At 40.2% G+C, this 27,367-nt stretch overlaps 1 protein-coding gene and 1 pseudogene across 3 annotated transcripts in view; one reads left to right on the plus strand and one right to left on the minus strand.

Moving 5' to 3' along the window:
• The window catches only part of LOC144282649 (tripartite motif-containing protein 60-like), a 209,574-nt pseudogene that overhangs the window by 152,276 nt on the left and 29,931 nt on the right, over nucleotides 1-27,367 (minus strand). The gene's annotated exons all lie outside the window — the stretch shown is intronic.
• APELA (apelin receptor early endogenous ligand) lies at nucleotides 1,820-26,029 on the plus strand. Of its 2 annotated transcripts, none has more exons than XM_077846561.1 (3): nucleotides 1,820-1,974; nucleotides 3,306-3,395; nucleotides 22,463-26,029. In XM_077846561.1, the coding sequence occupies exons 1-2, from the start codon at nucleotides 1,899-1,901 to the stop codon at nucleotides 3,392-3,394; spliced, it is 165 nt and encodes a 54-aa protein (XP_077702687.1). In that variant the 5' UTR covers nucleotides 1,820-1,898; the 3' UTR covers nucleotide 3,395; nucleotides 22,463-26,029. The 2 variants fall into 2 exon arrangements, with proteins under 2 accessions (XP_077702687.1, XP_077702688.1); XM_077846562.1 differs by lacking the exon at nucleotides 22,463-26,029 and adding an exon at nucleotides 5,014-6,284.

A 27,367-nucleotide genomic window follows, 5' to 3' on the forward strand; every position in this document is an offset into this window, starting at 1 on the left:
TGCCACCCAGGTGCCGTAAAGTTGAAGTTATATTGTCAAAATCTATATTGGTCTCCTGTTGTTTTGTTTAACACTCAATTTTGTTAGCTTGCTGTTTTCCAATATGCTCTACTGAGAATTTTGAAGGGGAAGTGACAACTTGAACAAACCCTTTGCTACTCATGATGCACTTTTATCTTTTACTACTTTTTTAAGTTTATTTTCAAGTAATCCCCAGTGGGGTGGCTTGAACTCATGACCCCAAGATCAAGAGTCGCAGCTCTTCCAACTGAGCCAGCCAGACTCCCCGATGCACTTTTATATCGTGAGTCCAAACTCTTGTATTTCACTGATTTTGCAAAGCGATGTACAAATGTAGCACAGGAATGCAGTACCCTTTAATGTTATGTTTCCAGTCATCAGATGGGCAAATAGTCTTTGGATTTTAAGTGACTTGAAGAATTTCTGTATGCTATTGCCTGTTATAAAGTGCATGATAATTAGGCAGGCAGGGAATTTTACAGAGTGACTTGACTTGTAGGACAAATCATGCATTAATTTCAAATCTCTGGAAGCCCAAGATTATGCATCTGGACCTAGAGAAGGAAAATGCACTAGAATGCCTGGCCACTGGGAACAAGTTGCCCAGGCTTTAGATTTGGTAGTTTGGCTGTACTTGCACCCCAGAGTGTATCTATACTATTCTTTCCGTTAGTGAGGACAGTGATTTCCATTTGCAACAGCTACCCCCTGGCAAGAAAATGCTTCAGAAGATCTCAGGGCATGTGTGCAGAGGCAATACTAGACGGTTCCTGGGTCTTCTGAATTTAGCAGGAGGTGATCGGAGGACTTGTTTTCCCCATGTCTCGTTTCTGTGTCTGAGATGCGTTAGGCTGCTGTCCCACCACATATACATTTTCTAAACAGAACACAGATTTCATGAGTTTGTGGCTTCCCTAAACCTCCTTTTAAAAAACTCCTGGATGGTATTGCAGATGGAAGCGATCCCCGTTACTTTTTAAATCGCACTTTGCGAAGTCAAAAGATAAACATTTTTTTCAGATTTATTTCGGAACATTCTCAAACCTCAGGAATGCTGATTGATAGAAAGCCGCACACAGGAGGCAATTTAGCGACTGGGAGCGAAGAAGCACCCCTTGGCAGCGGGTCTGGGAGGGAGAAAGCCTTTCGGCCAGAGTTCCTTCGGAAAAGGACAAAAGAGAGACTTCCTGTCATTTCGATTGATTTCCGCTCGTGGGATCAATATGGCAAAGCCCAGTTTCAGCAGATGCAAAGGGGGGGCGGAGGGAGCCTGCCTGGGTCCACACATCTCTCCGCGTCCAGGTGGAGTTGCGGGCTCCCTCCCCCAGGCTCAGCCCCCGCTTTCGCTCACCGGTATTTGCTTATGGAAATAAAGGGGGGGCGGGAGGCTCCGCCGCAGCCCAGTAGCCTCGGGGGAGGTGATCATTAACCTCCCCGGAGCCCGCGCGGACTGTGAGGCTGCGCCGCCCGCTGCACCGCCCGGCCCGCTGCCCCGGAGCTCGCCCCCGCGGGGACCTCGCGCTGCACCGCCCAGCCCGCTGCCCCGGAGCTCGATCCCGCGGGGACCTCCCGCTGCCCCGCCCAGCCCGCTGCCTCGGAGCTCGCTCCCGCGGGGACCTCCCGCTGCACCGCCCGGCCCGCTGCACCCCGAGCTGCTCCCGCGGGGACCTCCCGCTGCACCGCCCGGCCCGCTGCACCCCGAGCTCGTTCCCGCGGGGACCTCCCGCTGCACCGGCCCGCTGCCCCGGAGCTCGATCCCGCGGGGACCTCCCGCTGCCCCGCCCAGCCCGCTGCCCCGGGGCTCGCTCCCGCGGGGACCTCCCGCTGCACCGCCCGGCCCGCTGCCCCGGAGCTCGCTCCCGCGGGGACGCGGAATCATGAGACTGCGGCGACTCTTCCTTGCGGCTTGTGCTCTCATGCTGAGTCTCCTTGTTATCAACGGACAGAGACCAGGTAGGACTTTGATAGTCACTGTCCGTGCCCGTGTGAGCAGGGCGGACACGTACCTGTTGCAGGTCGCTTAGGGGTGCTTAGGGGTTTGGGTAAGAATGTAGGCTTTCCGAAGCATGCTATCCATCCTGTCGGGTCTGCTACTCGAATACCTTAAAAAGTAGGTGGATTTTAAAATGACGATGAGTATTTTACCACTGTTTTTCGAAATTCAAAGAAAAATTGATTCCCAAGTTACTTTAGGTATGTTGTCCTTGTAAGTAAAAAAAGAAATACAACTGTTGGGTCTATTGATTACAGAGATAAACAGACTTAATGGATTTTTAGGGAAAATGTAAAAGCCAAAGGGGTTGATTAGCAGAACATGTTGCTGGCTGGAGTAGGGGCAATGTTAACATTTTGAATTAACAACAGAAAGATCATGTGACAAAATACAGATGAAACCTTAAGTCAGATTATTATAGCTGTTATTTCTATAGTTACGTAATTATATATCTCACTTAAAAATGCAGCTTTTAGTATTATTGTGCTTACAGAGCCAAAAATGTCAAAAATATTTATGGTCAAGATAATAGCAATCGACTTGACACAATTTTCAAAGGTGGTATAGTTGTGTTGTTCTTACCAGCAAGAATTAGTAAACAGTTACTCTAATGTGCTTTTACTTCAAAATCAAATATCTAAGATTTCAAAGCCCTGGCAAGTTAAAAGAAAAGAAAGTGTTCTGACTCAGGGAAAAGCAAACCCAAATTTAAGGAGAAAGGTGGTAATATTTATTCCATGTCAGATTATTCAACTGGTAACATACTTCTCCATTTAGAGCAGAAAAGGGCACATAACTGGTTAAAAATTCAGTCTCTCCCTTCTAGTTAATGAGAAGTTTGATCACTGAGGTTATTTCAAATGATGTCCCCAGGCTTGCCCTTTTACATAAACAAGAAAAAAATGTACAAATCAGCAATTCAGAAAGCAGCTGGCCCCTGCTTACAGTTAATAGCAATTGCTAATCAAACTTCTGAACTCCAGAACACCTTGGACAATGTTCTTGTAAAGTATCTGTGATTAATTCATTACATTAGCTGAAAATCCAAGAGCATTTAGGAAGTAATGTGGAAGGAGGAGGTTATTATAACTAGATCCTGCTGTTAACATGAGTTGTTAGGAATATTTTTCATATTTTTGCATCATGTTAATTTTTACATCACAATCACCTCCAAACAAGTACCAAATAATCACAATATAGTTTGGACCCAAAATATTCCCTTACATTCTCCAGATTAAACAATTCATTTTCTGAAATATGCTCTTAATATTTCCCCCTTTTTTTTTCTCAGCTAATTTGGCAATGAGAAGAAAATTGCACAGACACAACTGCCTTCAGAGGAGATGTATGCCTCTCCATTCACGGGTGCCCTTCCCCTGAGGTATTTCTGATAGAAAATTGTTTTACTACATTTAGGCAATGTTCCAGATTAGATCTATCAAAGAAGGTTCATTTATATTTTGTAATATGTGATAATACCTTTAAGATGATATCAGTTCAAGGAATGCATCCTGACAAATGGGAATAGTGAATGACATGATATCTGAGAATTGTTCTAGTTGTTTAATGGGATAGATAAAGCAAATGTAGGAAAATCTTGATAATCATGGATTCTGAGTGATAGAGTGGGGATTACTCTTCTTGTGTTAAACAATTTCCTAATGAAAACTCAGGTACCCAGAGAATATAATTGTGATAGTATCTTTAAACAATCTGTTTTCAAAAACACTGAATAGCCCTGTAAGACACTAAGACCACTGAGTCCTTGAAAGCATTGGAACATATTTGCCCAATTACACCATATAGATGATGTACCATCCTCGATATTTTCATAGATTATTAAAATAGTTTATTTTTCTTGACAATATTTGAGTGTATAAGATCAATTTAATATTAATACCATGGCAATTTTCCAGCCTTACACATAGAATTGGTCTTGATGGTTGTTGCATCTTTAAATTATGAAAAGAACTTTCCTCCCCCCCCCCCCTTTTTTTAATTCACTGAAAGACCAGTGATTTTTATACTACCACCACTATCAGTAATACTGCTTGAATCAATTAACTTCAAACACTGCCCAACTGTGTATTTCTTCATACTAAAAAATAAATGATGGGGCATTCCACTGTAATTATTTTAAGCTCTTTAATTCTTATAAAATGTATCATCCTTTTAAAAAAATGCCATAGAAATATCTCTCAGCTGGTTAGCATACGCAGGCAATTGCTAAGTTAGCTTATTCAGTTGGTCTGTAGACTAGTGTTTATGGCACTATTCATTCAAGGAGAGAATGGTTGCCATGCCTCTTGTTTAATACATGCTTTTCAAACCTGGGGAATGTCCTCTAGTGGGACATTAAATGAAGGAGCAATTCAGTAATCATGTATCAAGAGGGCTAAGACAAAAAGCCAAGTTCTCTATACCTGTATCTGTAACAAATTACCCTTTGCTGTCAAAATAAGTTTGTTGGAAAAATCCAGAAAGATACAGTAAGAAATTCCTGAGAGGCCAACTAATAGGGGCTAAAACATTTTCTATCCTAAAGAATCCTTTGGCATGTGTCAATAATGCATTTCAATCTCAGATATAAACAGTGGTAAAATCTGTGCTTAGGAGAGAAGTTCAAGACTTTCCCAGCACTCCTCCACAAATAACAAAGAGGAGAGGAGGCAGTTCACAGTAGCAAGGGAATTCCTGCATATACTGAGATAGATACCTTGCATAAGGCAAATAAAAGCCCTCAGTTGGCCACGGGTTGTATCAGCTTTCTCCACAAACCACCTGCCATAAAAACTAGGGTTGCAAGTAAACAAGACAGAGTAATGAAGTTTGAATTGTCAAAATTCAGGAAAATTTTGATCTATAAACCAAGTTTGTAAACCAAAGGGAAATCTAAATAGAACCTGTGTAAACCATGTAGTAAGAGAAGTCCTGTACAAAATTTGATTGTTGTAAAGAACTGCTCAGATTACAGCATCCATTTTCTTATTTCTGTTTAGACTACTTCTGCATTCCAGCTACAGTTCTTCGAAGAATGTACAGAACTCCTCTTTTGAAATCCAGTGATAGCATAAGAGCCAATGTGGGATGAATATTACGATCATTTTCCAAGGTCTTGCTCAACGAGGGCTATAATACCCAGTGCTGCCCTCATATGTGAAACCACAATTGTCGTTCTAAATACTTGCACACTTTTTATAAGTCCTGCAACACAATGATTTGACTGCTGGCTAAATCACTGTAGACGTAGGTGTAGTGGAACTCTAAGGCGGAACCTCCCTTTCACTTATTCCCTCTGTTTTCTGAATGTTTTATTTGTCTGTTTATTGTTTTTTCATGTAAGCCCTATGCCCAGCATTGGGCTTGAACTCAGGATCCCAAGATCAGGAGTGCTCGACTGATTGAGCCAGATAGCCACCCCTGTTTTCTGCATGTTTTAGATAAAAATCACACATGGTTATTTGATTCAGTTAGGGTCATGTAAGACTGGGAGAGGACAGGTGAGGTAAACAGTTGACTTTGGAAGTTGTCCAGATTAACCTTTGAAGGAACTTAGCTTTTAGTTCCCTTAACAAGAATGCCCCATTATCTTTACTCTGTCAATTTTACCAACTCCTAGAGTCCTTCTCAGTGATCTTCAGTGACATTTCCTAACCCTTACAACTGAGTTAATTAAATAGAATAATCTTGCTGTGTAAAATTCATTCTCTTCATAATTGTTTTTTCTTGCTGAAATATGTTGGTATCACATTCAGCCCTAAGTGAATTAGAGTGGAGGAAAACAAGAGAAAGGGTGTTGGGAAATTCAAGTTTATAGGCTAATGTGATAGTTTTAGAGTGGAAAATGAGGCAAAATCCTTAGATTCTCATGATTTTCCTCTTCTAGCCATGAAATCTCACTGTATCAAGGCTTTCACCTTTTTTTGAATATTTTATTTATTTGAGAGAGAGATCACAAGCAGGGGGAGTTGTAAAGGGAGAGGGAGAAAGAACCAGGCCACCTGCTAAATAGGGAGCCTGATGTGAGATTCGATCCCAGGACCCCCTGGATCATGACCTGAGCCAAAATCAGATGCTTAACCCACTGAGCCACCCAGGCATCCCATCAATACTTTTTTTTTTTTTTTTTTTTTTAAGATTTTATTTATTTATCATGAGAGACACAGAGAGGCAGAGGGAGAAGCAGGCTCCACACAGGGAGCCTGATGTGGGACTCGATCCCGGGTCTCCAGGACCACGTCCTGGGCTGAAGGCAGGCACTAAACCGCTGAGCCATCCAGGCGTCCCAATGCTTTTCTTTATAAATATGTACTCCAGGGGCGCCTGGGCAGCTCAACTTGTTAAGCACCTGCCTTTGGCTCAGGTCATGATCCCAGGGTCCTGGGATAGAGCCCCATGTGGCGCTCCCTGCTTCTCCCTCTCCCTCTGCCCCTCCCCTGGCTTGTGTTTCTCTCTCTCTCTCTTTCTCTCTCAAATAGATAAAATCTTTAAAATAAATTAAAAATACTCTAGATAACTATATAACCCAGTAATGAACACTCGATCTCACTTTTTTTAAAGTAATCTCTATACTTAACATGGGGCTTGAACTTACAACCCAGAGATCAAGAGTCGTATGTTCCACTGACTGAGCCAGCCAGGTGTCCCTATCTAGCTTTTTAATAATTGTGACATATGTTTATAGTATAAAATCTTTTCCTAACAGTATGAAAGAATGTAAAGTCAAAATTAAGTCTCTTTGGCCTTTTTCATTTCCCAGAGGCAGTGGCTATGAAAAGGTTTTGGTAAAGGTGGATTTAATTTTTTGTTTTGCAAAAAGATTTATTTGAGAGAGAAAGCTTGTAAGCAGGGGTGGGAGGGTGGGAGAGGAGGAGCAGAGGAGGGAGAGGGACAGAATCTCAAGCAGACTCTGCACTTAGCAGGGAGTCAGCGGAGTTGGGGGGGGGGGGGGGCGAGGGGAATGGGGTGGGGTGGCTACCCTGAGATCCCAACCTGAGCCAAAACCAAGACTCTGCGTAGCTTGGCTGAGCCACTCAGGTGCCCTGGTAAAAGTACATTTTAGTACATTATTTTAAATTGAGACCAGCTAGTACTCTCTTGTCACTCTTGATTACCATTCAAAATGTTAAGTACTTAGTATGTACTCTATTTTCTGCCTTATTCTTACCCCCTCAAAGTTATGGGCTTCTGACCTTTGACCAAACCTCTAGCCTCACCTGCCAATTCTTTCTGTAATTCTATTTATTGTCTTGGCCCTTCTCACTCTCTTGCTGAACTGAAAGCCAACTTTCTAAAGCACAGAATCTCTACTCTTGTGGAGCATTTTATCTTCAACATTGGCAGGACTTTATGAGAACACCCCCCCCCTTTTTTTTGCCTTAAGTTTATTTATTCATTCATTCATTCATTTTTAGTAACCTCCACACTCAATGTGGGGCTCAAACTCATGACCCCAAGAGTCGCATGCTCTTCGGACTGAGCCAGGCAAGTGCCTCTGGGAAAAACTCTTTTACTTACCCTTAGGCACCTCTGATTCCCAGTCACCTACATTTAAATCTCTAATGATCTCTAGTTTCCTTGAACTTCTTAACCTTTTCCAGCTCACAGCTAGAGATAATTTCTCTTCCCAGAGAAGATGGAGATCATCAAGCTTTAAAATCAGACTCCACACTCCAGCTACATTTACATCTGCTACACTTCTATTTTCACTTCATAGTCTTTTAAGAGATTCCTCTCCTGAGTGTGGGTAATCTCTACATCTCAAGAATCTTAAGCTGACATTTATTCCCTTTCTTCCTCAGATTGTTCAGTATGTCAAAACTGATTGGTTTCATCTTTTAAAACAAGGAAAATAGGTGCACCGCTGACCCCATGGTGCTCTCTAGTGACTAGCCCCTGTTCTTCACTGCATGGCCAAGTTTCTTGAAAAAGTGGCTGTTTCTTTTCTTACTGTTTCAATACACTGCTACCCACTGCATTCTGGGAAAGATCCCCAGTGACTTTCTTCTCAATCCAGTGAACACGTTTTTATTCTGTCCTCAGTTATCTTGCTACAGGTCAGATAGTGAGTAGTCTTCCTTGTTTCAATGATACGATGCTCCCTTTTGATTATTTAACTCTGAAACAAATCACTATTTCTTAGTACCTGTACCAGGTGTCCAGTCATCTACGTGGGATCACTTTAGCTGTTCTAAGTCACCTCAAGTTCATGTCTACAGTGCATTTGCAAATCGCAAGCATGGCTTCTGCATAGCTTATTCTTATAACTCGGTTCTCTGTTCCAAAATCATAGATGTCATCAGGAAGGACTTTCCTTTCTTTAAAAAAGCAATACCAGGGTGCAGAGTCAGCTAAGTGCCCGACTCTCAGGTCATGATCTCAGGGTCATGAGATCGAGCCCTATGTCCCGCTCTGCAATATGCAGGAGTCTGCTTAAGTTTCTCTCTCCTCTGTCCCTTTTACCCATGCGTGCTCCCTCTCTTTCCCTCTCTCTAATAAATAAATCCTTAAAAAAAAAACAAAAAAAGGGATATCAAACTTTATTTTTTTAAAGATTTATTTATTTATTTATGAGAGACACACACACACACACACACACACACAGAGGCAGAGACACAGGCAGAGGGAGAAGCAGGCTCCATTGCAGGGAGCCCGACGTGAGACTCAATCCCGGGTCTCCAGGATCGGGCCCTGGGCTGAAGGCAGCGCCAAACTGCTCAGCCACCAGGGCTGCGCCAAAATAAACTTTTATATAAAAAAGCAGTACCTCATCCTACCCAAAATACTTTTTCCCTTTTCCTGTTTTGTTTTTCTCCATGTCACCTACTGCCACCTGACATCACATATATTTACCTTGTCATTGTGTAGTATCATCTGCCTCTCTTCCTTAGAATGTAAGTTCCATAGGAGCAGGGACTTTGCTTTGATTACAGTTATATGCCCAGTGACTGTAGTAAGCTCCACAGAAATATTTGATGAATGAACGAATGAATGCACACTTAAACTCTTCAATTACTCCCGTGCAGGTATTTCTCTTGTGTTCGCAGAATTTGGAGAATAATTGTAGAGCTATTATATATCAGATGTTTACTCTGTATCAAGCTCTGTGCTATGAAATATACATTTTACTGTCTCTGTGTAGATTTTTGAGACTCTGGTGCTCTAATATTCAGTTCTAGCTGGTTTCCCAGGCCTGTCATTTCTACCCTGAGATGTTTTTAAAAATTTGCTCCCTCCTCTTCATCTCTGTTACTATCTTAGTACCTGTTATATCTCTCCAGCATGACTTCAACTCCTTAACTGATCATTCCAGCCTCTAGTTCCACTTCTGGAAAACCTTTTTTTTTTTTCCTTTTATTATTCGATCTTCCCAAGCTGTAAATCCAATTATGTCTCATCTTGATTAAAATTCTTAACTGTCCCGGTAGTCTTCAGGACATAACAAAGTCTTCTACCTCCCATAAGTTAAAAAACAAGACCTTACAAAATATGCCTCTCCAGCACCATCTGTCACCTGTTCTCCCCTTCCCTCTCCTAGAGGGGATAAGAAAGGATTAACACTGGCGGTTGTGGATTCGAGCTGAGCTCTGTGGTCATTTGAGTGACCACAAGCTCACTCACTGGTGGTCACTGGTAAGTCACTTGTCCTCTTTAAGACCCCCACCACCGGCGCCTGGGTGGCTCAGTCATGATCCCAGTGTCTGGGGTCGAGTCCCACATTGGGCTCCCTGCTCAGTGGGAAGTCGGCTTCTCCCTTTCCCTGTATCCCTCCCCACTTTCCTTGCTGTCTGTCTCACACACACTCTCTCTCAAATAAATAAATAAAATCTTAAAAAAAAAAGACAGCCCCCCCCCCCCCCCGCCACTTCCAGACCTGTAAGAGGGAGCTAGTAACGGTATCAACTTTGCCATTCCACACCTAGCACATGGTAACTGCTGAATCAGTAGCAGCTACAGTTATTATTAACATCACTTTAGTCTATTCTTTACCTCTTGCTATTCTTCAAAGTACACTTCTGTCTGCAGTGTCCTTACTTTATTCTGGCTGTTAGTTCATCCTTCAGGAAACTTCCTGAGTTTGATGCCCCTACAATGTGTATTGGAGGTCTACATTTTGCTCTCAACCTATTTGAATAATTCTGTCAAAGTACCTGACTCACTGCTTTGTGACACCTTGTTAGCTGGCAGGACTCCTCCCTTCCTTCCTCAGCAGGATGCCAGTTCCCTGTAGGCAGAGTGTGGCTGTTCTGCTTTGTTGAATTAACATTTGTTAAGTGGAGCATCTACTGCAGGACAATGAGCAGGGGAGCCTTAGTTCAAAAGCTGGCCAGGAGGTAAATTGCAATAGAGAAATGTATTCCTCGAAGGTCCTGTGGGACGGTCATGGAATGCCTGGAGAGGCCCCACCATGGGAAGGTTAAGGGAGAAGCAGACCTAGAGACAGGCAAGCCCTAGGGCAGATGCCTTAATTACCTACAGGGTGGGGTGCTTTGGGATTCTGGTGGAGTGTTTCCGGTTCTTGGGCTAGGGTCTGATGGGTCAATTCAAACCAAAAGAGCAGAGTTTTGCTCCACAAGGGTTCTTATCTAAGGGATACAAAAGGGGATCCCTGGGTGGCTCAGGGGTTTAGTACCTGCCTTTGGCCCCAGGGTGTGATCCTGGAGTCCCAGGATCCACGAGTCCCAGGATCGAGTTCCGCGTCAGACTCCCGGCATGGAGCCTGTGTCTCTATCATGAATGAATAAAATCTTTTAAAAAAAAATAAGGGATACATAAGATATACAGGGCCTGAGGACAGGGGAGACTGGATCATAGGGCTATTGGAGAAGTGATATCGGGAGCTTACATTTCTTTGCCTGTGACTTTGCTGCTGGGCACAGAAGCTTGCTGGAGGGGCTAGTGTTGGTGCCAGACCTGTGCAGGCTGCTAGGCCACACAAAATGGACCCAGAGGGAGTAGTACCAAGATGTGGCTTAGCCAACTTCTTAATAGTGGGTTGTACTGATCTTTGCCTCATTAGCCAATGAAAGTGTCCTGCATACAGCAGGCACTCCATAAATGTTGCTAAAAGACATGAAATGAACCTTTTAGTTATTTTAGCATTTAAGACACCTGGGTGGCTCAGTGGTTGAGCGTCTGCCTTGGGCTCAGGGTGTGATCCTGGGGTCCTGGGATCGAGTCCCACATAGGGCTCCTTGCAAGGAGCCTGCTTCTTCCTCTGCCTCTGTCTCTGCCTGTCTGTGATTCTCAGGAATAAATAAAACCTTTAAAAAAAAATAGATTTACTACAGTGAGACCTGAAGGCACATTTTCACTTTACTTTCTTTCTTTCTTTTTTTAATTTTATTTATTTATTCATGATAGTCACACAGAGAAAGACAGACTAAAGCCTAATTTCAAAGTTTTCTTCAGTTTGCAAGTTTTTGTTACAAAATGTCTTATAAGTTTTTCTGAGGATGTTTTCTTAAAGTGGCTGCTCTCTTTAAATTCTTTTTTTTTATTTTAAAATTTAAAAATTAAAATTAAATTTTAAAATAAAAAAAGTGGCTGTTCTCTATCATACTCAGGTATCTACAATTTCTTTGTAGCATCAATCTTTTGTCTTAGTTTGTTCTCAGTTACGTATTCAGGTAATGATCTACTGATATCTAGTTAATTTTATTATTACATAACAGTAACATATTTGAAAAATATTCCTAGATAATAGCAAGTGAATATTTATTGGTCTTTAGGGGATGAGAAAAATAAGATTGCTTATTGTTAACTATTTCAACACATTTCACTCTTGGATGTATTTTTTTTTAATAGTGATGCATGGTATTATTGAATGCCACAATTCTTTCAATACTATCTGTAATATAGGGGATCCCTGGGTGGCTCAGCGGTTTCGCGCCTGCCTTTGGCCCAGGGCGCGATCCTGGAGACCCGGGATTGACTCCCGCATCGGGCTCCCGGCATAGAGCCTGCTTCTCCCTCTGCCTCTCTCTCTCTCTCTATGTCTATCATAAATAAATAAATCTCTAAAAAAATATATCTTCAATACCATCCGTAATATCAAAATGTAAAGATGAATTCTGAAGTTCCTGATCTTAATAAAATTATGAACAATCGTCACTAGAAACAAATTCTTGTCAGTGTGTCCCTCAGAATATTGCTAATTTTTTTTTTTTGAAGGTTTTATTTTTTATTTGACAGAGAGACTGTGAGCACACAAGAAAGGGAGTGGGAGAGGAGCCCACTGTGGGGCTTGATCCCAGGACTCTGGGATCATGACCTGAGTGTGGAACCAACTGAGTCACCCAGGAGGCCCTATTTTATTTTATTTTTTTAAGATTTTATTTGTTTGAGAGAAAGAGAGAGCACAAGTGGGGGGAGAGAAGAGAGGCAGAGAGAGAAGCAGACTCCCCTCTGAGCAGGGAGCCCAACGTGGGGTGCCCCAGTATATTGCTCATTTATAATTAAAATCCTTGATAGTTTATACCTGTTATCACTCAGAATATCTATGCCGATTTATAAATAAAATAATGTAAACCTTTATCCTGCTTTGTTAAAAATCTTTTTAAAAGATTTTATTTAAGTGAATAAGAGTGGGCGAGAGAGAGCACAGAGGGAGAAGCAGACTCCCCTCTGAGCAGGGAGCCCGACGTGGGGCTCTAGCCCAGGACCCCAAGCTCACAATCTGAGCCGAAAGCAGATGCTTAACCGACTGAGCCACCAGGTGCCTCTGTTAAAATTTTATTAGAAAAAAAAAAAAATAGGCAAAATATAGAGGCTTTCCCAAGAACTCTTCCTCCACTGGAGTCTCACCCATGCATACGCAGTCATACCGGGAGCTTGGTCAGCCACAGCCGCCACTCCAACCTCCTCAGGCCTTCCAGAGTACCCGCCATCCTTCTCCAGACACACTGGTCCTCATGAGTCTTTCCTTCCTCCAGCTAAGACTCTATAATAGAGTCAAGACTCTATAATTCATTATTTCCATGAGCGTTGCCAATATCACAAGTCGCCCTGCTGCTCTGTTTTCATCACATTGTTCTGGATGAATCCTGAGGTCTTCATCAGACATGTTAACTGCTGCTGAAGAGGACACAAGAAGCCAGAGAGGAACCACTTTTATATCCATCATCTCCACTCACCACCCAGCAAGCCTGCTGCATTTCTGTCATCAGCTTGCTGCCTCATGCTCCGCCATCACTGGTTCTTACTTTTTCTACTCACCTCTGGTTTCAGATCTTTCTCTTTTGCATTTTCAGCAGGTGGCCTTGCCTCTTACATTACAGAAAAGAGAAGTCATCAGATGGTGTATCCCTCAACATCCCAGCACCAAACTAGAGTCCTATCTAATCCACGTCCCACCCTGCTCACCCTCATCCTCCTCTTCCCTCCTGCAGCCATGGAAAGCACGACCATTCCTTCATCTGTGTTGTGGGTCCCGGCCGTCCCTTCTTACTTTCTCAGGAACCTGAAACTGCCACTTAAGCATTTTCTTCATTCTCCTTGCTCTCTGGATTACTTATCACCAAGGATGGAGGTTTAAATGCTGATAAGACTACATACTAAAACAAACACCACACACCCGTGCATTTCTCAGTGAATGCTCTCAAACCAGTCTTTGTGGTCCGCATTTCTGATCCATTATTTTCTTTTTTAATATTTTTAATTGTTTTATTTATTTAAAGTAAACCCTATACCCAACAGGGTGCTTGACCCAATATCAAGAGTTGCATGCTCCATCAACTGAACCAGCCAGGCACCCTATCTGATCCATTATTTTCCATTCACATTTCAATCCACTCTAATCTATTTTATACCTTCTTTAAAATAGCCATCTGGGTGCCTGTGTGGTTCTGTCCGTTAAGCATATGACTCTTGATTTCAGCTCAGGTCATGATCTCAGGGTCTTGGGATCAAGCTCTGCCTCAGGCTCTGTCCTCATTACAGAGTCTTGCTGGAGATTCTCTTTCTCCTTCTCTCCCAAATAAATAAATCTTTAAGAAAATAAAATAAAATAAAATAAAATAAAATAGCCATCAATCACCTTCAGCTTTCTAAATTAAGGTTTTTTTATTCTTCCTTTTTTTTTTTTTTTTCCCTCAGGAGAATTTAACAACTGACTACTTGGGCTACAAAAATCTCTTCCTTTAAATTTCTGACAGCATACTTCTACTTTTCCACTAAGTTTGCAGCTAACCCTCTGACTCCTAGGCAGGCTTAATCATACTTAAAAGGCTTGCAAGCTCTAGTTTTTCTCTGCCCTCTTCTACTGTTTTAAGCATTCCTTTTTTTTTTTTTTAAGGTTTCAGCATTTACTTTTTTTTTTTTTTTAATTTTTATTTATTTATGATAGAGAGAGAGAGAGAGGCAGAGACACAGGCAGAGGGAGAAGCAGGCCCCATGCACCGGGAGCCCGACGTGGGACTCGATCCCGGGTCTCCAGGATCACACCCCGGGCCAAAGGCAGGCGCTAAACCACTGCGCCCCCCAGGGATCCCTTTTTTTTTCATTCAAGTGTTGTTGAAACAGTGTTTCAACCATTCATTTGGCCTCAATCACCTCTTTACATTGACTGATAATATTCTAGGGGGCGGGGTGGGGGGGAGACCATCCAAATGAGAACAAGTAAAGCCTATTTATTCAGAGTTTGCTTGAGCAAGGAGTCAGCCACTGTCATTCATATTTGGCAGAGGACCAAGAATAGGCAAGGGAGTTAGAAAGTTTTATGGTGAAAAAAGCCTTCCGGCTTTGAGGTATGGGGAAGTTGGAGTCAGGCTACCTAGAAGTAGGGCTTCCTATGTGATTGGTTTGGGGTGCATATATGGCTTTCTTTGTTTAGTCCAGAATTCTAATCAGAGGAAAGATGGGGCAAAATTAGGGAACCTGGTAGTTATGGAACAAATCTTGACCATTTGAGGCCAGTTGCTCCATAGATTATGGTTTGGCTCCCTGGACTGGTTGCTATAGAGTTGTGGGTCAGGGTTCTGTTTTAACATATGGTCAGGCCATTGTCCATTTGTCTGTTCAGTCTCTCCATTCCAGATTTATTTCATCTCTAGTTCACAACTCGAAGGCCTCTCTACTGTCTGCCTTGCACCATCCTCCTCATATCTACTTTTGCTTCTCTTCTATCCATTCTTCATATTACAGCTTCATACCACTCAAGACCCTTAAGGTTTTTCTCATTACTGTTACATTTAAAATAAAACTTTATTTTTTTAAGACTATATTTTTAAGTAATCTCTACACCCAGCATGGGGCTTGAACTTACAAACCCAAGCACGTGCTCCACCAACAGAGCCAGCCTGGTGCCCCAAAATAAAATTCTTTTTTTTCTTCCCAAAGTAAAATTATTATTTTTTTAAAGATTTTATTTATTTATTCATGAGAGACACAGAGAGAGCAACAGAGACATAGGCAGAGGAAGAAGCAGAATCCCTCCAGCAGGGAGCCCGATGTGGGACTCGATCCCAGGACTCCAGGATGCCAGGATCACGACCTGAGCCAAAGGCAGACACTCAAACCCTGAGCCACCCAGGCGTCCCTCAAAATAAAATTCTTAATGTAGCCCATAAAACTGTGCATGATCGAGCATCTCTCCAACCCTATCCAACGTGACTCACTGACTGTATCTGTGAGTTTATCAAGTATGTCCTGTTTTTTTTTCACTTCAGAGCTTTCACATATTATTTCTCTGGATCTAGGATCTAGGTTGTTCTAGCCCTTCTCTTCACCTAGTTTATTCCTACTCAATCAAGAAGACTTTGATCGAATGTCACTTCACTTGTGTGTGCACATACGTGTGCGTGTGTGCGCACATGCACATGTACCATTTATAACATCTCTCATTACAATAGCCCGAGGAACTATGGAGTTCTTTAGGTTTCATGTTTCATTATATAGTGTAATTGTAGGGGCTCTTGGCTGGCTTAATGGGTAGAGCATGCGACTTGATCTCAGAGTTGTGAGCCCCACATTGTGTGCAGAGATTCCTTAAAAATAAAATCTTTTTTTAAAAAAGGAAGGAAATTGTATTAGAGCTTTCAACTTTATGTGTACTCATTTTTTTCTCTAATAGTAACATTTTTATATATATAAATTATATATATGTAAACACAGGTAATTTAAACACACGTGTAATGCATTTATCATCTTGCCTCTTGAGGTTGCTAAACTTAGATGCATTTATTTGTGGATCTAGAGATAGTCCTTTTTTTTTAAGATTTTTTTTTTAAAGTAATTTCTACACCCAGCATGTGGCTCAGACTTAAAATCCCAAGATCAGGAGTCACAAGACCTATAGACTAAGTGAACCAGGCACCCTAGAAGACAGCCTTTTTGAATGACTTCAGTTTCATTGTCTGGGCAGCCTTCATTTATTTAACTTGGTTTTTGGTGGATGTTTATTTATTTATGCTATTTTGAATAGTGCAATGAACATGTATGCACTCATCTTGCACGCTTGTACATTTACTTACAAAACATTTCTAAAAGAATCACTGGGACATGCATGTTTTTTAATGTTTTGGATATTCACATAGTATAAAATTTACCCATTTAAGTTGTACAGTTTAATGGTTTTACTATATTTAAGTAATTGTGCAACATCATGGTAATTATTTATAAAAAGCATTTTCATCACCCCATAAAGAAATACTCATACCGATTAGCAGGCACTCCCCTTTTCTCCCCAGCTCTCTAATCCTAGACAACTACTAAACTACTAATACTACAGATTTGCCTATTCTGGACATTTTATATAAATATTCTTATATTTTTTTTCTCTTACAATCAGCTTGTTTCACTTAGCTTAATGTTTTCAAGATCTATCCATATAGTAGCAGATATCGGTACTCATTACTTTTAACTGACTAAATAAAATCCTATTGTATAGAAAAATCACATTTTGTTTATCCAGTCATTATTATTTTCACTATTTGGTTATTAGGAATAATTCTACTCTGAACATTCATTTATAATATTTTTAAGTTTATTTATTTATAATCTCTACACCCAACATGGGGCTTGAACTCATGACCCCAAGATCAAGAGTTGCATGTTCTAGTGACTGAGCCAGCCAGGCGCCCCTAGTTCATAAAATTTTTGTTTGAACAGATGTTTTCATTTCTCTTGGGTATTTACCTAAGAGTGAAATTACTGGGTTATATGATTATTCTATGTTTAACTTATTGAGGAACTATTTTCCATAGTGGTTGAAGCATTTTACATTCCTACCCTATAAAGGTTCCAATTTCTCCACATCCTCACCAACACTTTTTATTATAACCATCCTAGAGGTTGGTAGAGTAGTCCAACCTCCCCGCCCCCGCCCCAATTTATCCATGATTTTGTTGTTCATGGTTTCAGGTACCTGCAGTGAATTTTGGTTCAGAAGATGATTCTCCTTCTGACTTGTCTTAGAAGGTCAATAGTTGCACAATACATTACAATGCCATTCCCCTCACTTCATCTCAATATGTAGACTTTTTTTTTTTTTAAGATTTTACTTATTTATTCATGAGAGACATAGAGAGAGAGGCAGAGACACAGGCAGAGGGAGAAGCAGGCTCCATGCAGAGAGCCCGACGCAGGACTCGATCCTGGGTCTCCAGGGTCAGGCCCAGGCTGAAGGCGGCACTAAACCACTGAGCCACCCGGGCTGCCCTCATTATATAGACATTTTACCATCTCACATTACAACAAGAAAGGATGGGTATAGTGTAGTATCTTGAGAGAAAGACCACATTCACATAACTTTTATTACACTTTGTTATAATTACCATATTTTGTTATTAGTTATTGTTAATCTCTTACTGTGCCTAATTTATAAATTAAATTTTATCATAGATATGTATGAATAGGAAAAAAACAGTATATATAAGGTTTGGCCCTATCCATGGTTTCAAATATTCACTGGGGCCTTGGAACACATCGTTGGGATAAGAGCGACTACTATTATCTCATTGTGATTTCGATTTGCATGTTCCTAATAACGAATGATGCTGAACAGCTTTTCATGTACTTCGGCCATTTGTCTACCTTCTTTGGAGAAATGTCTTCAAAATCTTTGCCCATGTTTCAATTGGGTTACTTGTCTTTGTTTTGAGTTATAAGAATTCTATTTTGAATACAAGGCCTTTATCAGAGATATCATTTGTAGTTATTATTTTTTCAAACATTTTATTTATTTGAGAGAGAGTGCACAGCAGGGGAGCAGCAGGCAGAAGGAGAGGAGAAGCAGGCTCCCCATTGAGCAGGAGCCCGATGCAGGGCTCGATGCAGGGCTCAATGCAGGGCTCAATGCAGGGCTCTATCCCAGGATCCTGAATCATGACCTGAATGCAAAGGCAGATACTTAACTGGTAGAGCCACCCAGGCACCCCTATGATTTGCAATTATTTTTTTCCCATTCTTTGGGTTGTCTTTTCACTTTAGTAGGGTCTATCCTTGAGCATAAAAACTGTTAGTTTTGGGCAGCCCGGATGGCTTAGCAGTTTAGCACCGACTTCAGCCCAGGGCGTGATCCTGGGGACCCAGGATCGAGTCTCATGTCAGGCTCCTTGTATGGAGCCTGCTTCTCCCTCTGCCTGTGTCTCTGCCTCTCTCTGTATCTCTCATGAATAAATAAATAAATAAAATCTCTTTAAAAAATTGTTAGTTTTGTTAGAGTCAGATTTGTCTGTTTTTCCTTTCGGCTTCTTGTGCTCTAGGCCTCATGTTTTTTTTAAAGAACAGGCAGAGGGAGAAGCAGACTCCGTGCAGGGAGCCTGACGTGGGACTCGATCCCAGGACTCCAGGATCAGGCCCTGGGCTGAAGTTGGCGCTAAACCACTGAGCCACCTGGGCTGCCCTAGGCTTCATGTTTTAAAATCACTGACTAGGGGATCCATGGGTGGCTCAGCGGTTTAGCGCCTGCCTTGGGCCCAGGGCGTGATCCTGGGGTCCTGAGATGAGTTCCGCATTGGGCTCCTTGCGTGGAGTCTGCTTCTCCCTCTGCTTCTGTGTCTCTCATGAGTAAATGAATAAAATCTTTAAAAAAAAAAAAATCCACTGACTACTCCAAGGTTACAAATATAACTTACACCCATATTTTCTTCTAAGAGTTTTGTAGTTTTATCACATTATGGCTGAGTTATGAATTGTTCATCACTAATGTATAGAAATACAATATGATTTTTGTTTATTGATCCTAAATCTTGTGAACTTAGTGAAATTGATTCATTCTCATAGTTTTTAGTAGGTTCCTTAGGATCTGCTGTGTATGAACTCATGTCATCAGCAAATAGATACTTTTTTTTTTTTAAGGTTTTGTTTTTAAATAATCGCTACCCCCAATTTGGGACTTGAACTCAAAACTCCAAGATCAAGAGTCACATCCTCTATAGAGTAAGCCAGCCAGGCGCCCCTACTTCCTTTCTAATCTGGATGTCTTTTATTTCCCTTCCTTGCCTAATTGCCCTAATTAGAATCTCTTGTACAATGCTGTATAGAAGTGGTGAGAACAGTCATCTTTGTCTTAATTTGATTTTAGATGGAAAGCATTCAGTCTCTCACCATTAAGTATGTTAACTGTGGGTCTTTTTAAATGTGCTTTATCAGGTTGAAAAAGTTCCCTTTTATTCCCAGTTTGTTGAAAGTTTTTTATTGTGAAAGAGGAGTACTGAATTTTAACTTTTTTTTCCTCTGTAACTATGGAGATTATCTGCATTTTTGTCTTTTATTCTATTGAAATTGTATGTGACATTAAATTATTAAATGTTTGGGGGAAAAACTGAACATTTGGTAAAACTCACCAGTGAAGTTATCTGGACTAAGGCTTTTTTTTCTTTTTTAAAATCTTTTATTTAAGTTCAATTTAATTAACACATTCTGTATTATTAGTTTCAGAGGAAGAATCCAGTGATTCATCAGTTGCATACAACACCCAGCGCTCATCACATCAAGTACCCTTCTTTCTGCCCATCATCCATCCAGTTACCCATTCCCCCACCCATTTCTCTTCCAGCAACCCTGTTTCCCATAGCAAAGAGTCTCTTATGGTTGCCTGCCTCTGTTTTTGCCTTTTTAAAATTTTTCCTTCCCTTCCTCTATGTTCATCTGTTTTGTTTCTTAAATTCCACATATGAGTGAAATCATACCTAGAGCTTTTCTTTGTGGGAAGTTTTTTAAATTGTTAGTATGATCATTTTTACTTGTTTGTAAAACAAGTAAAAATGCTTACTCAGATTTTTTATTTCTGAGGCACCTGGCTGGCTCAATCAGTAGAGCATGTGACTCATGATCTTGGGGTTGTGAGTTTGCCCCACGTTACACATACAATTTTGTTAAAATTATTACTTTCTACAATTTTAGGTCCTTTAAGTCTGAGAGAAGGAAGAAGAAATACATATAGAGTTGTTGCATTAGCCTTCTTATTTACCACTTCCAGTTCTTGTCATTAGGTATTTCTGGTGTCTCTGTCTGTTCAGGGTGCTCTAACAAAGTATACCACAGACTAGGTAGCTTATGAACAGAAATTTATTTCTCACAGTTGGGGAGGCTGGTTCATAGATGTCTATCTTTTCACATGGTGGAAGGGACTAAGGAACTCTTTGGATTCTACTCTATAAGGGCACTAATCCCAGTCGTGAAGGCTCTACCCTTGTGGCTTACTCACCTCCCAAAGGTCCCACCTCCAAATACTATCACATCGCCAATCAGGTTTCAATATGTGAATTTGGGGAGCACACAAACATTCCATTTACAGCACTTAAATCAGTGTTTCACCATTTGCTCTATTCTCTCAGGTTCCATATTCTCTCAATTTCCAAAGACTTTAAAAACCTTTTTTTTTTTTTAAGTAGGTTCCATTCCCAACATGGAGCCAATGTTGCGCTTGAACTCTCCACCTGAGATTAGAACCTGAGCTGAGATCAAGAGTCCAACATTGACCAACTGACTCATCCAGGAACCTTTTAAAATACATTTTTAAAGAAAACTTTAGTGGCACCTGGCAGGCTCAGTTGGAAGTGTAACTCCTGATCTCAACATTGTGAGTTTGAACCCCATGTTGAGTGTACAGATTACTAATAAATAAATAAACTTAAAAAAAAAAAAGTTTTTCATCAGCTAAGGTTGTTTCACTGGGAAGAAGGGTCACAGAGCTTCTTATAACATTTAAGAACCCTCCAGGTTATACATTTTTTTTTTAAGTGAATTCTGTGGCCACCATGGGCTTGAAGTTACAACCCCCAAGGGATCAGGAGTTGCTCACACTACTTCCTGAGCTGGATAGGTGCTCTCGATTATGCATATTTTAAACATGCATACCTAGTAATATATTGCTCTGTAGAAAAGCTACACCACCTTATATTTCCAATAGCAAGTTATGAGAAAGTGTATTCCCCTCGCTTTTGCCAACACTGCATGTTAACAATGTTTTTAACCTTTGCAATCTGATGAGCAAAAAGACCATCTTGTTTTTATGTTCTAAATTTAGGCAGCCTGAGGTGATTACTAGAAGAGGCATACTTGCATTTTTTTTTACTGCTAAATTTGTTATGATTGACACCTCACCATGAGTGTCAGGAAAGTGAAATGTTAAGGAGGTGGAAGCTTCCAAAAATGCCTTCACGTCTTCTGGAGGGGGCCAAAACAAATTGCCTAGGGAAACCTTGATACCAAGAATTGTCTTCCTGTAAAAGAACCATTTTTCTCTTTAAAAAGGAGTTTTACGAGGGTGGGGATGAATGGGTGACAGGCACTGAGGGGGGCACTTGACGGGATGAGCACTGGGTGTTATTCTGTATGTTGGTAAATTGAACACCAATAAAAAATAAATTTATTATTAAAAAATAAAAATAAAAAATAAAAAGTAGTTTTATGTTGCCCTACCGTTTATTTAAAACATCGCTAAGCACTAATTATTAAGTAGTTTCTTAACGTCAGAAGTTTCCCATGGACTGTTTTACCTGTTAAAATACCTCAAATTAAGATAATTGCTTCTGGAGGTGCCTGGTTGTCAGTAGAGCATGTGACTCTTGGTCTCGGGGTTGTGAGTTCAAGCCCCAGGTTCGGCATGAAGCCTACTTGAGAAAAAGATACTGGTTCTGGTATGTTTTCGTTGGCCTCCTCCAAATAAATTGTCTTACCTGGTACAAATATCGGGAATCAAATCCAAAATATTAAGAAAAAATAGCTGAGACTGCTACTGTGGATCACTGAGCAAAGGGTGAAAAATAATTTAATGAAAAAAAATATCTTTAACAAATTCAGACTTTTGAAGGAAAATAGGTGTTTCTATATTGAAAGGTAAGAAAATATAAAATTGCTTTCAGTGCACTGAAAAACCTTGGCAAATTTACATAACGTGTTATCTGTTAAAAAGAAATTAAGAAAAAAATAAAAAGAAATTAAGCATGGGTAAATTCGTTCTTATTATAATATATTTCTTTCTCCTTTGCCTTCCCAATGTAGATCTTCTCTAGGTAACCACACCTGGTCTGCCATAAGAGGAGTGAAGGAAAGATACCCACCCACACCATAGTGTGATTGCTTAGAAGTTCCTGTACAAAAAGGAATCATTTGAAAGCATCTGGGATGGTTTACTGGTTTTACAGGATTCTCCCTCGTTTCCCTTCAGAGGGGAAAATAACAAATTCAAAAGCAATTCTCGTCTGAAGCACAATTATTTGGTTGCATAACAAAAATCTTTTTCTGCACATTACTATTCAGAGGATAAAAAGAAAAATACTTTTTAATGTCTTAGAACTCTCCGGTAATAAAAAGTATAAGAATTTAAAACTTTTCTTTCATCGTCTTATAATTCTCCAAAAGTATTAAAATAAATATTTGTATGTTTAAAGTGTTTTTTTTCCAAAAATGCTAAAGCTGAAATCAAATGCTTTTGACCATTTGGCTTTACAGAATAGGGAAACATTAATTGGTTATAATTGATTATTTATATGGAGAGACTAAGAAAGAAGCTATTGAGGGATGCCTGGTGGTTCTGTGGTTGAGCGTCTGCCTTTGGTCAGGGCATGATCCAGGGTCTGGGGATCAAGTCCCACGTCCAACTCCCTGTCAGGAGCCTGCTTCTCCCTCTGCCTATGTCTCTGCCTCTCTCTGTGTCTCTCATGAATAAATAAATAAAATCTAAAAAAAAAAAAAAAAAAAGCTATTGATTACTACCAATTTTATATTGTGGGCTTTAATGTTTGTGAAAGTATTTTTTTTTATTTTGAATAATATCCATAAAGTTGTAAAAAAAGGTTTGAAATACTAATGAAAATGTCCATTTCTGATATCTCTCATCATGTAATTATAAGAAGCCAATGTCTGATTTCCTTTGAAGTTCTTTTAGGTCTTCTTAAGTTGTTAATTTGTATTTATTAAAAGACAGCTCAGTAGCATAAAGTTTTTATTTTGCTGTAAGTTAATTCCAGGTGTGAAAATTACAAATTCTTTTCTTGATTAGAAAATTTGCACTGTAAACATTATAGAGTAGAAGAAACCATAAACCATTAACCCTTATTTTGATAAAATAAAAAATTGGGATTTGTAAACTATAAAGAATTTGAGATAGAAATTCTGAAATCACAGAATTTGTCTCCTTTCATAGTTTATTAATGTCTTTTGGGATGGAAAGTTTCTATAAAAGCACTGTAATTAACTTTAAGCACAAAAGATGCTTTATGAAATGTTTTACCTCATTTAAATTGGATACTTTGGGGAAATTCTAAGTAATTTTCTGGATAAATTGTAATTCTTTTATATAAGTGCATTTCAGTAGAAATATAACCTATTACCACTTACATTTATGTTTAAAACATGTATGTTTATATATTTTGTACAACAAAAAAAGAAAAGCAATACTTTATATAGTTCAGATACAGCTCATTGAATAGAAGCCAATTTTTTCAAGTACAGACTCACATTCACAAAGTTAAAAACCAGCCATACCATTGCAAGGTAATTAAATGGTTGTAGATTTCTGCTCATACAACAGCAATAAGTTTTCAATAGACATTTGACTGTCTAGCTGTCCTTTTGTACAGGAAATGTTCAAAGTGTTGAACACAGCCTAGTAGAAATGCTTCTGATACTTGTCTTTATTTCCAATTTTTTGTTCATTTTAATTGAGGCATTTGAGACTCTGCATCCTTGATACATACCCTACCACTGGAGATTTTTTACTTAATTCAGGATTAGGGGAATAAGGGCAAAGATTCTCTTAAAAATTATAAAAATTCTGCTATCAGTGGCATGTATGCTGAAAGTGGCATACCAGAACAAATTCATGACAATGGACCCAAATTTATTCACTGATAGTTGGAGGGGGAGACCAGAGGAGTGTCAATATGTATACTTTAAACTTAACTTTCACTATGATTTGGTGTTTTGTTATTTTTCTTTAAAAATTTCTATTAAAAGTTCTTTGTAAATTCCAACATATTCAGAATACAAAGGAAAATAGATTTTACATAGTTTAATCAAGATGGTTAAGGGGAACAGAAGTAATGGTGCTGCCCCAGTTTGGGGCCATAAGGTGAGTCAGTGAAGTGGAGCAGATGGCAAGTGGTAGACCAAATAAGAATTGTAATGTTGATCTTTCTCTCTTGGCTCACTTCCTTTCAAACTCTGAATTCAATCAGTGGTCTTTGGTTCCATTCTGGCACTATTTTTATTCCTTCACAGGGCCGGCCAGGACTAGAAAATCTGGACAAAAAATTTAAGGGTGTGCTCAAAACCTCACTAAACGAGATAAATAATATTTTAACACCATTAAAAAAAATTAACACCAAAAAATGTATGATGAACAATAGCAAATTTTAAAATAAAGACAGGATCAATTGACCCATGTTAGAGCCTGAGGCAAAAAGAAAAAATTAGTAATTTTAATCCAGTAAGAAAAACGTTATTTTAGCATATTGCTGAGTTCCAGGCTTTGTTTCTTCCCTTTGTTCTCACTTCCATAAATGACCTCACCCCCTAAACTCTAGATCTGTATCCCATTTTCCATTTCTGGCTTCCACCCAGCCAGAATGTTCATGGAAAGAACACTGGATTCTAGCCCTGGCTTCTTTTTACATCTAAATTCTCATCCTACTATAAAATCATAATTGAATTCCAAGGAGTCTTGGTAAGTGGTAGTGAGGTTGATGATTTGAGGCTCTGGTCCCTGTCAACTGCTCGACAGAAAAGTCCTCACCCTCCTCTGGAAGTTATTTGATTGCACACTTAAGAATCCACAAGAACTACCTATGCTGTCTCCTTACTACATATTTAGGGAGTATTACAAAACTCAGGTTTTACAAGTTCTCATAGTACCTTATATCAACTGTTTTGTGTCATTTGCTATGTAGTTAGTGGTTATAGAATATTCTCAAAAGTTTTTAATTTGGTAATGGGTAAAGAATATTTTGCTATGTATCCATTTCTCAACTTTTCCATCCTTAATGTAACATTTCCTTGAAGCATGTGTTAATATGTTAGTTTCCATGCTATTATTTCTTCCAGTGAGGTGTTAAAATTTTTGTTTCATAACTCAAATAGTTATGCTTAACTAAATATGAGCTGAGCCATATATATCATGGAAGGTTCAAACTGAGCCTTAAGTATCATGGAAGGTTCAAATATAAGTAAACCAAAACAAAAATATTTTATGATTCAGGGGATCCCTGGATGGCTCAGCGGTTAAGCATCAGCCTTCAGACCAGGGCGTGGCCCTGGAGTCCCAGGATCAAGTCCCACATCAGGCTTCCCTGCATGGAGCCTGCTTCTCCCTCTGCCTATGTCTCTGCCTCTCTCTCTCTCTGTGTGTGTGTCTCTCATGAATAAATAAAATCTTTAAAAAAATATTTATGATTCTTTAGCATTCAAGAACTTTTAATATTATCTTTGAAAAATAAAAAAAGTCCCAAACTTGTAATATGATGAAAAAAAAAGTGTTTTCTATTAAAATACTCTTCCCTCTAATGAGATTGTGGATGATTGCTCTTGTCCATATTGTGATTTTTGGAGTTCTGCTTTTAGAGTACCTGAGCCGCGTTTTAAAAATTATTTAGATTGGGGCGGGGGACCTGGATGGCTCAGTCAGTTAAGCATCTGACTCTTGATTTCAGCTCTGGTCACCATCTCAGGGTCATGAGATCAAGCTCCACCCTGGGCCTGAAGTCGGCTTAAGATGCCCTCTCTCCCTACCTCCACCCACCTCCCACCTAAAAATAAAATAATAAAATAAAATAAAATAATAAAATAAAGGGAAAAAACTTATCAGGTTTACTGTTTAATTTAAAAAGTGCACTTGAGGGATGTCTAGGTGGCTCAGTTAAACATTCAACTCTTGATTTCAGCTCAAGTCATGAATAGGATTGTAGGATCAAGCGTCAGGCTCCCTGCTTAGAGGGTGGGGGGAGGGAAGTCTGCTGCTTGAGATTCTGTCACTCTTCCTCTGCCCCCCACCCCACCTCTCTCTCTCAAAATAAATAAATCTTTTTAAAAAATTTAAATAAAAAGTGCACTTGTTAAAAGAAAGGGATGGGGGGCAGGGAGAAGAGGGTCAGCCTTTTGCAAAGTAATTTCCTTTGAGGTAGTGGCTATGTTGGCCATGGTTCAGTCATGGGACACGCAGCTCTTTGTCCGCACCCAGGAGTGGCATGCCTGGCCAGGAGATGGTGGCCCAGATCAAGGTGACTGGCCAGGAGATGGTGGCCAGGAGATGGTGGCCCAGATCAAGGCTCAGAGAGCCTCGTTGGAGGTTATCATTCCAGAGGATCAAGTTCCTGGCAGGCCCGCCCTAAAGGCTGAGGCTATCCTAGGTCACTGTTGAGTGGAGGCTCTGACTATCCTGGAAGTAGCTGGCCGCACGGCTGGAGGTCAAATCCATGGTTCCCTGGCCTGTGCTGGGAAAGCAAGCAGACAGACTGCCATGGTGGCCGAGCAGGAGAAAAAGACAGCTGAGCCAAACCCCAGATGCCAAACTGGCACTTTGTCAATGTTGTGCCCACCTCTGGCAAGAAGGGCCCCGACACCAACTCTTAAGTCTGCTGTAACCCAGGCTTTCTCCAAAAAAGCCACTTAGTTCAGTGGGGGGGGGGGGGGGGGGGGGAGCTTTACAAATGAGAGAAAATGGTGGGTTTTTTGTTTTGTTAGTTTTTCTCATACCTGCTGTTTCTAAATCTCATTTCTGCTCTTAGGGAAACAGAAATAGGCATTTTTGGATGAATTTATAGTGTGTGTGTGTGTTTTGATACTGTATTTGCCATGTCAGACACTAGTGCTATAACTCATTAAAAAAAAACTCCTTTAGAGCTCCAAGAAGTTAGGTTGTACCACTTCATGAGCAGCTATGAAGGCGCTCACAGGAGTTGTGTCTTTCCA

The sequence above is a fragment of the Canis aureus genome, chromosome 13, assembly GCF_053574225.1.
Source record: "Canis aureus isolate CA01 chromosome 13, VMU_Caureus_v.1.0, whole genome shotgun sequence".
NCBI classification, from domain to species: domain Eukaryota; kingdom Metazoa; phylum Chordata; class Mammalia; order Carnivora; family Canidae; genus Canis; species Canis aureus.

What these genes read in the sequence shown, in the direction of transcription:
- APELA (XM_077846561.1), top strand. Translation starts at nt 1,899, where the DNA reads ATGAGACTGCGGCGACTCTTCCTTGCGGCTTGTGCTCTCATGCTGAGT. An exon ending in TATCAACGGACAGAGACCAG is followed by an intron (nt 1,975 to 3,305) that starts GTAGGACTTTGA and finishes TTTTTTTCTCAG; the next exon opens with CTAATTTGGCAATGAGAAGA.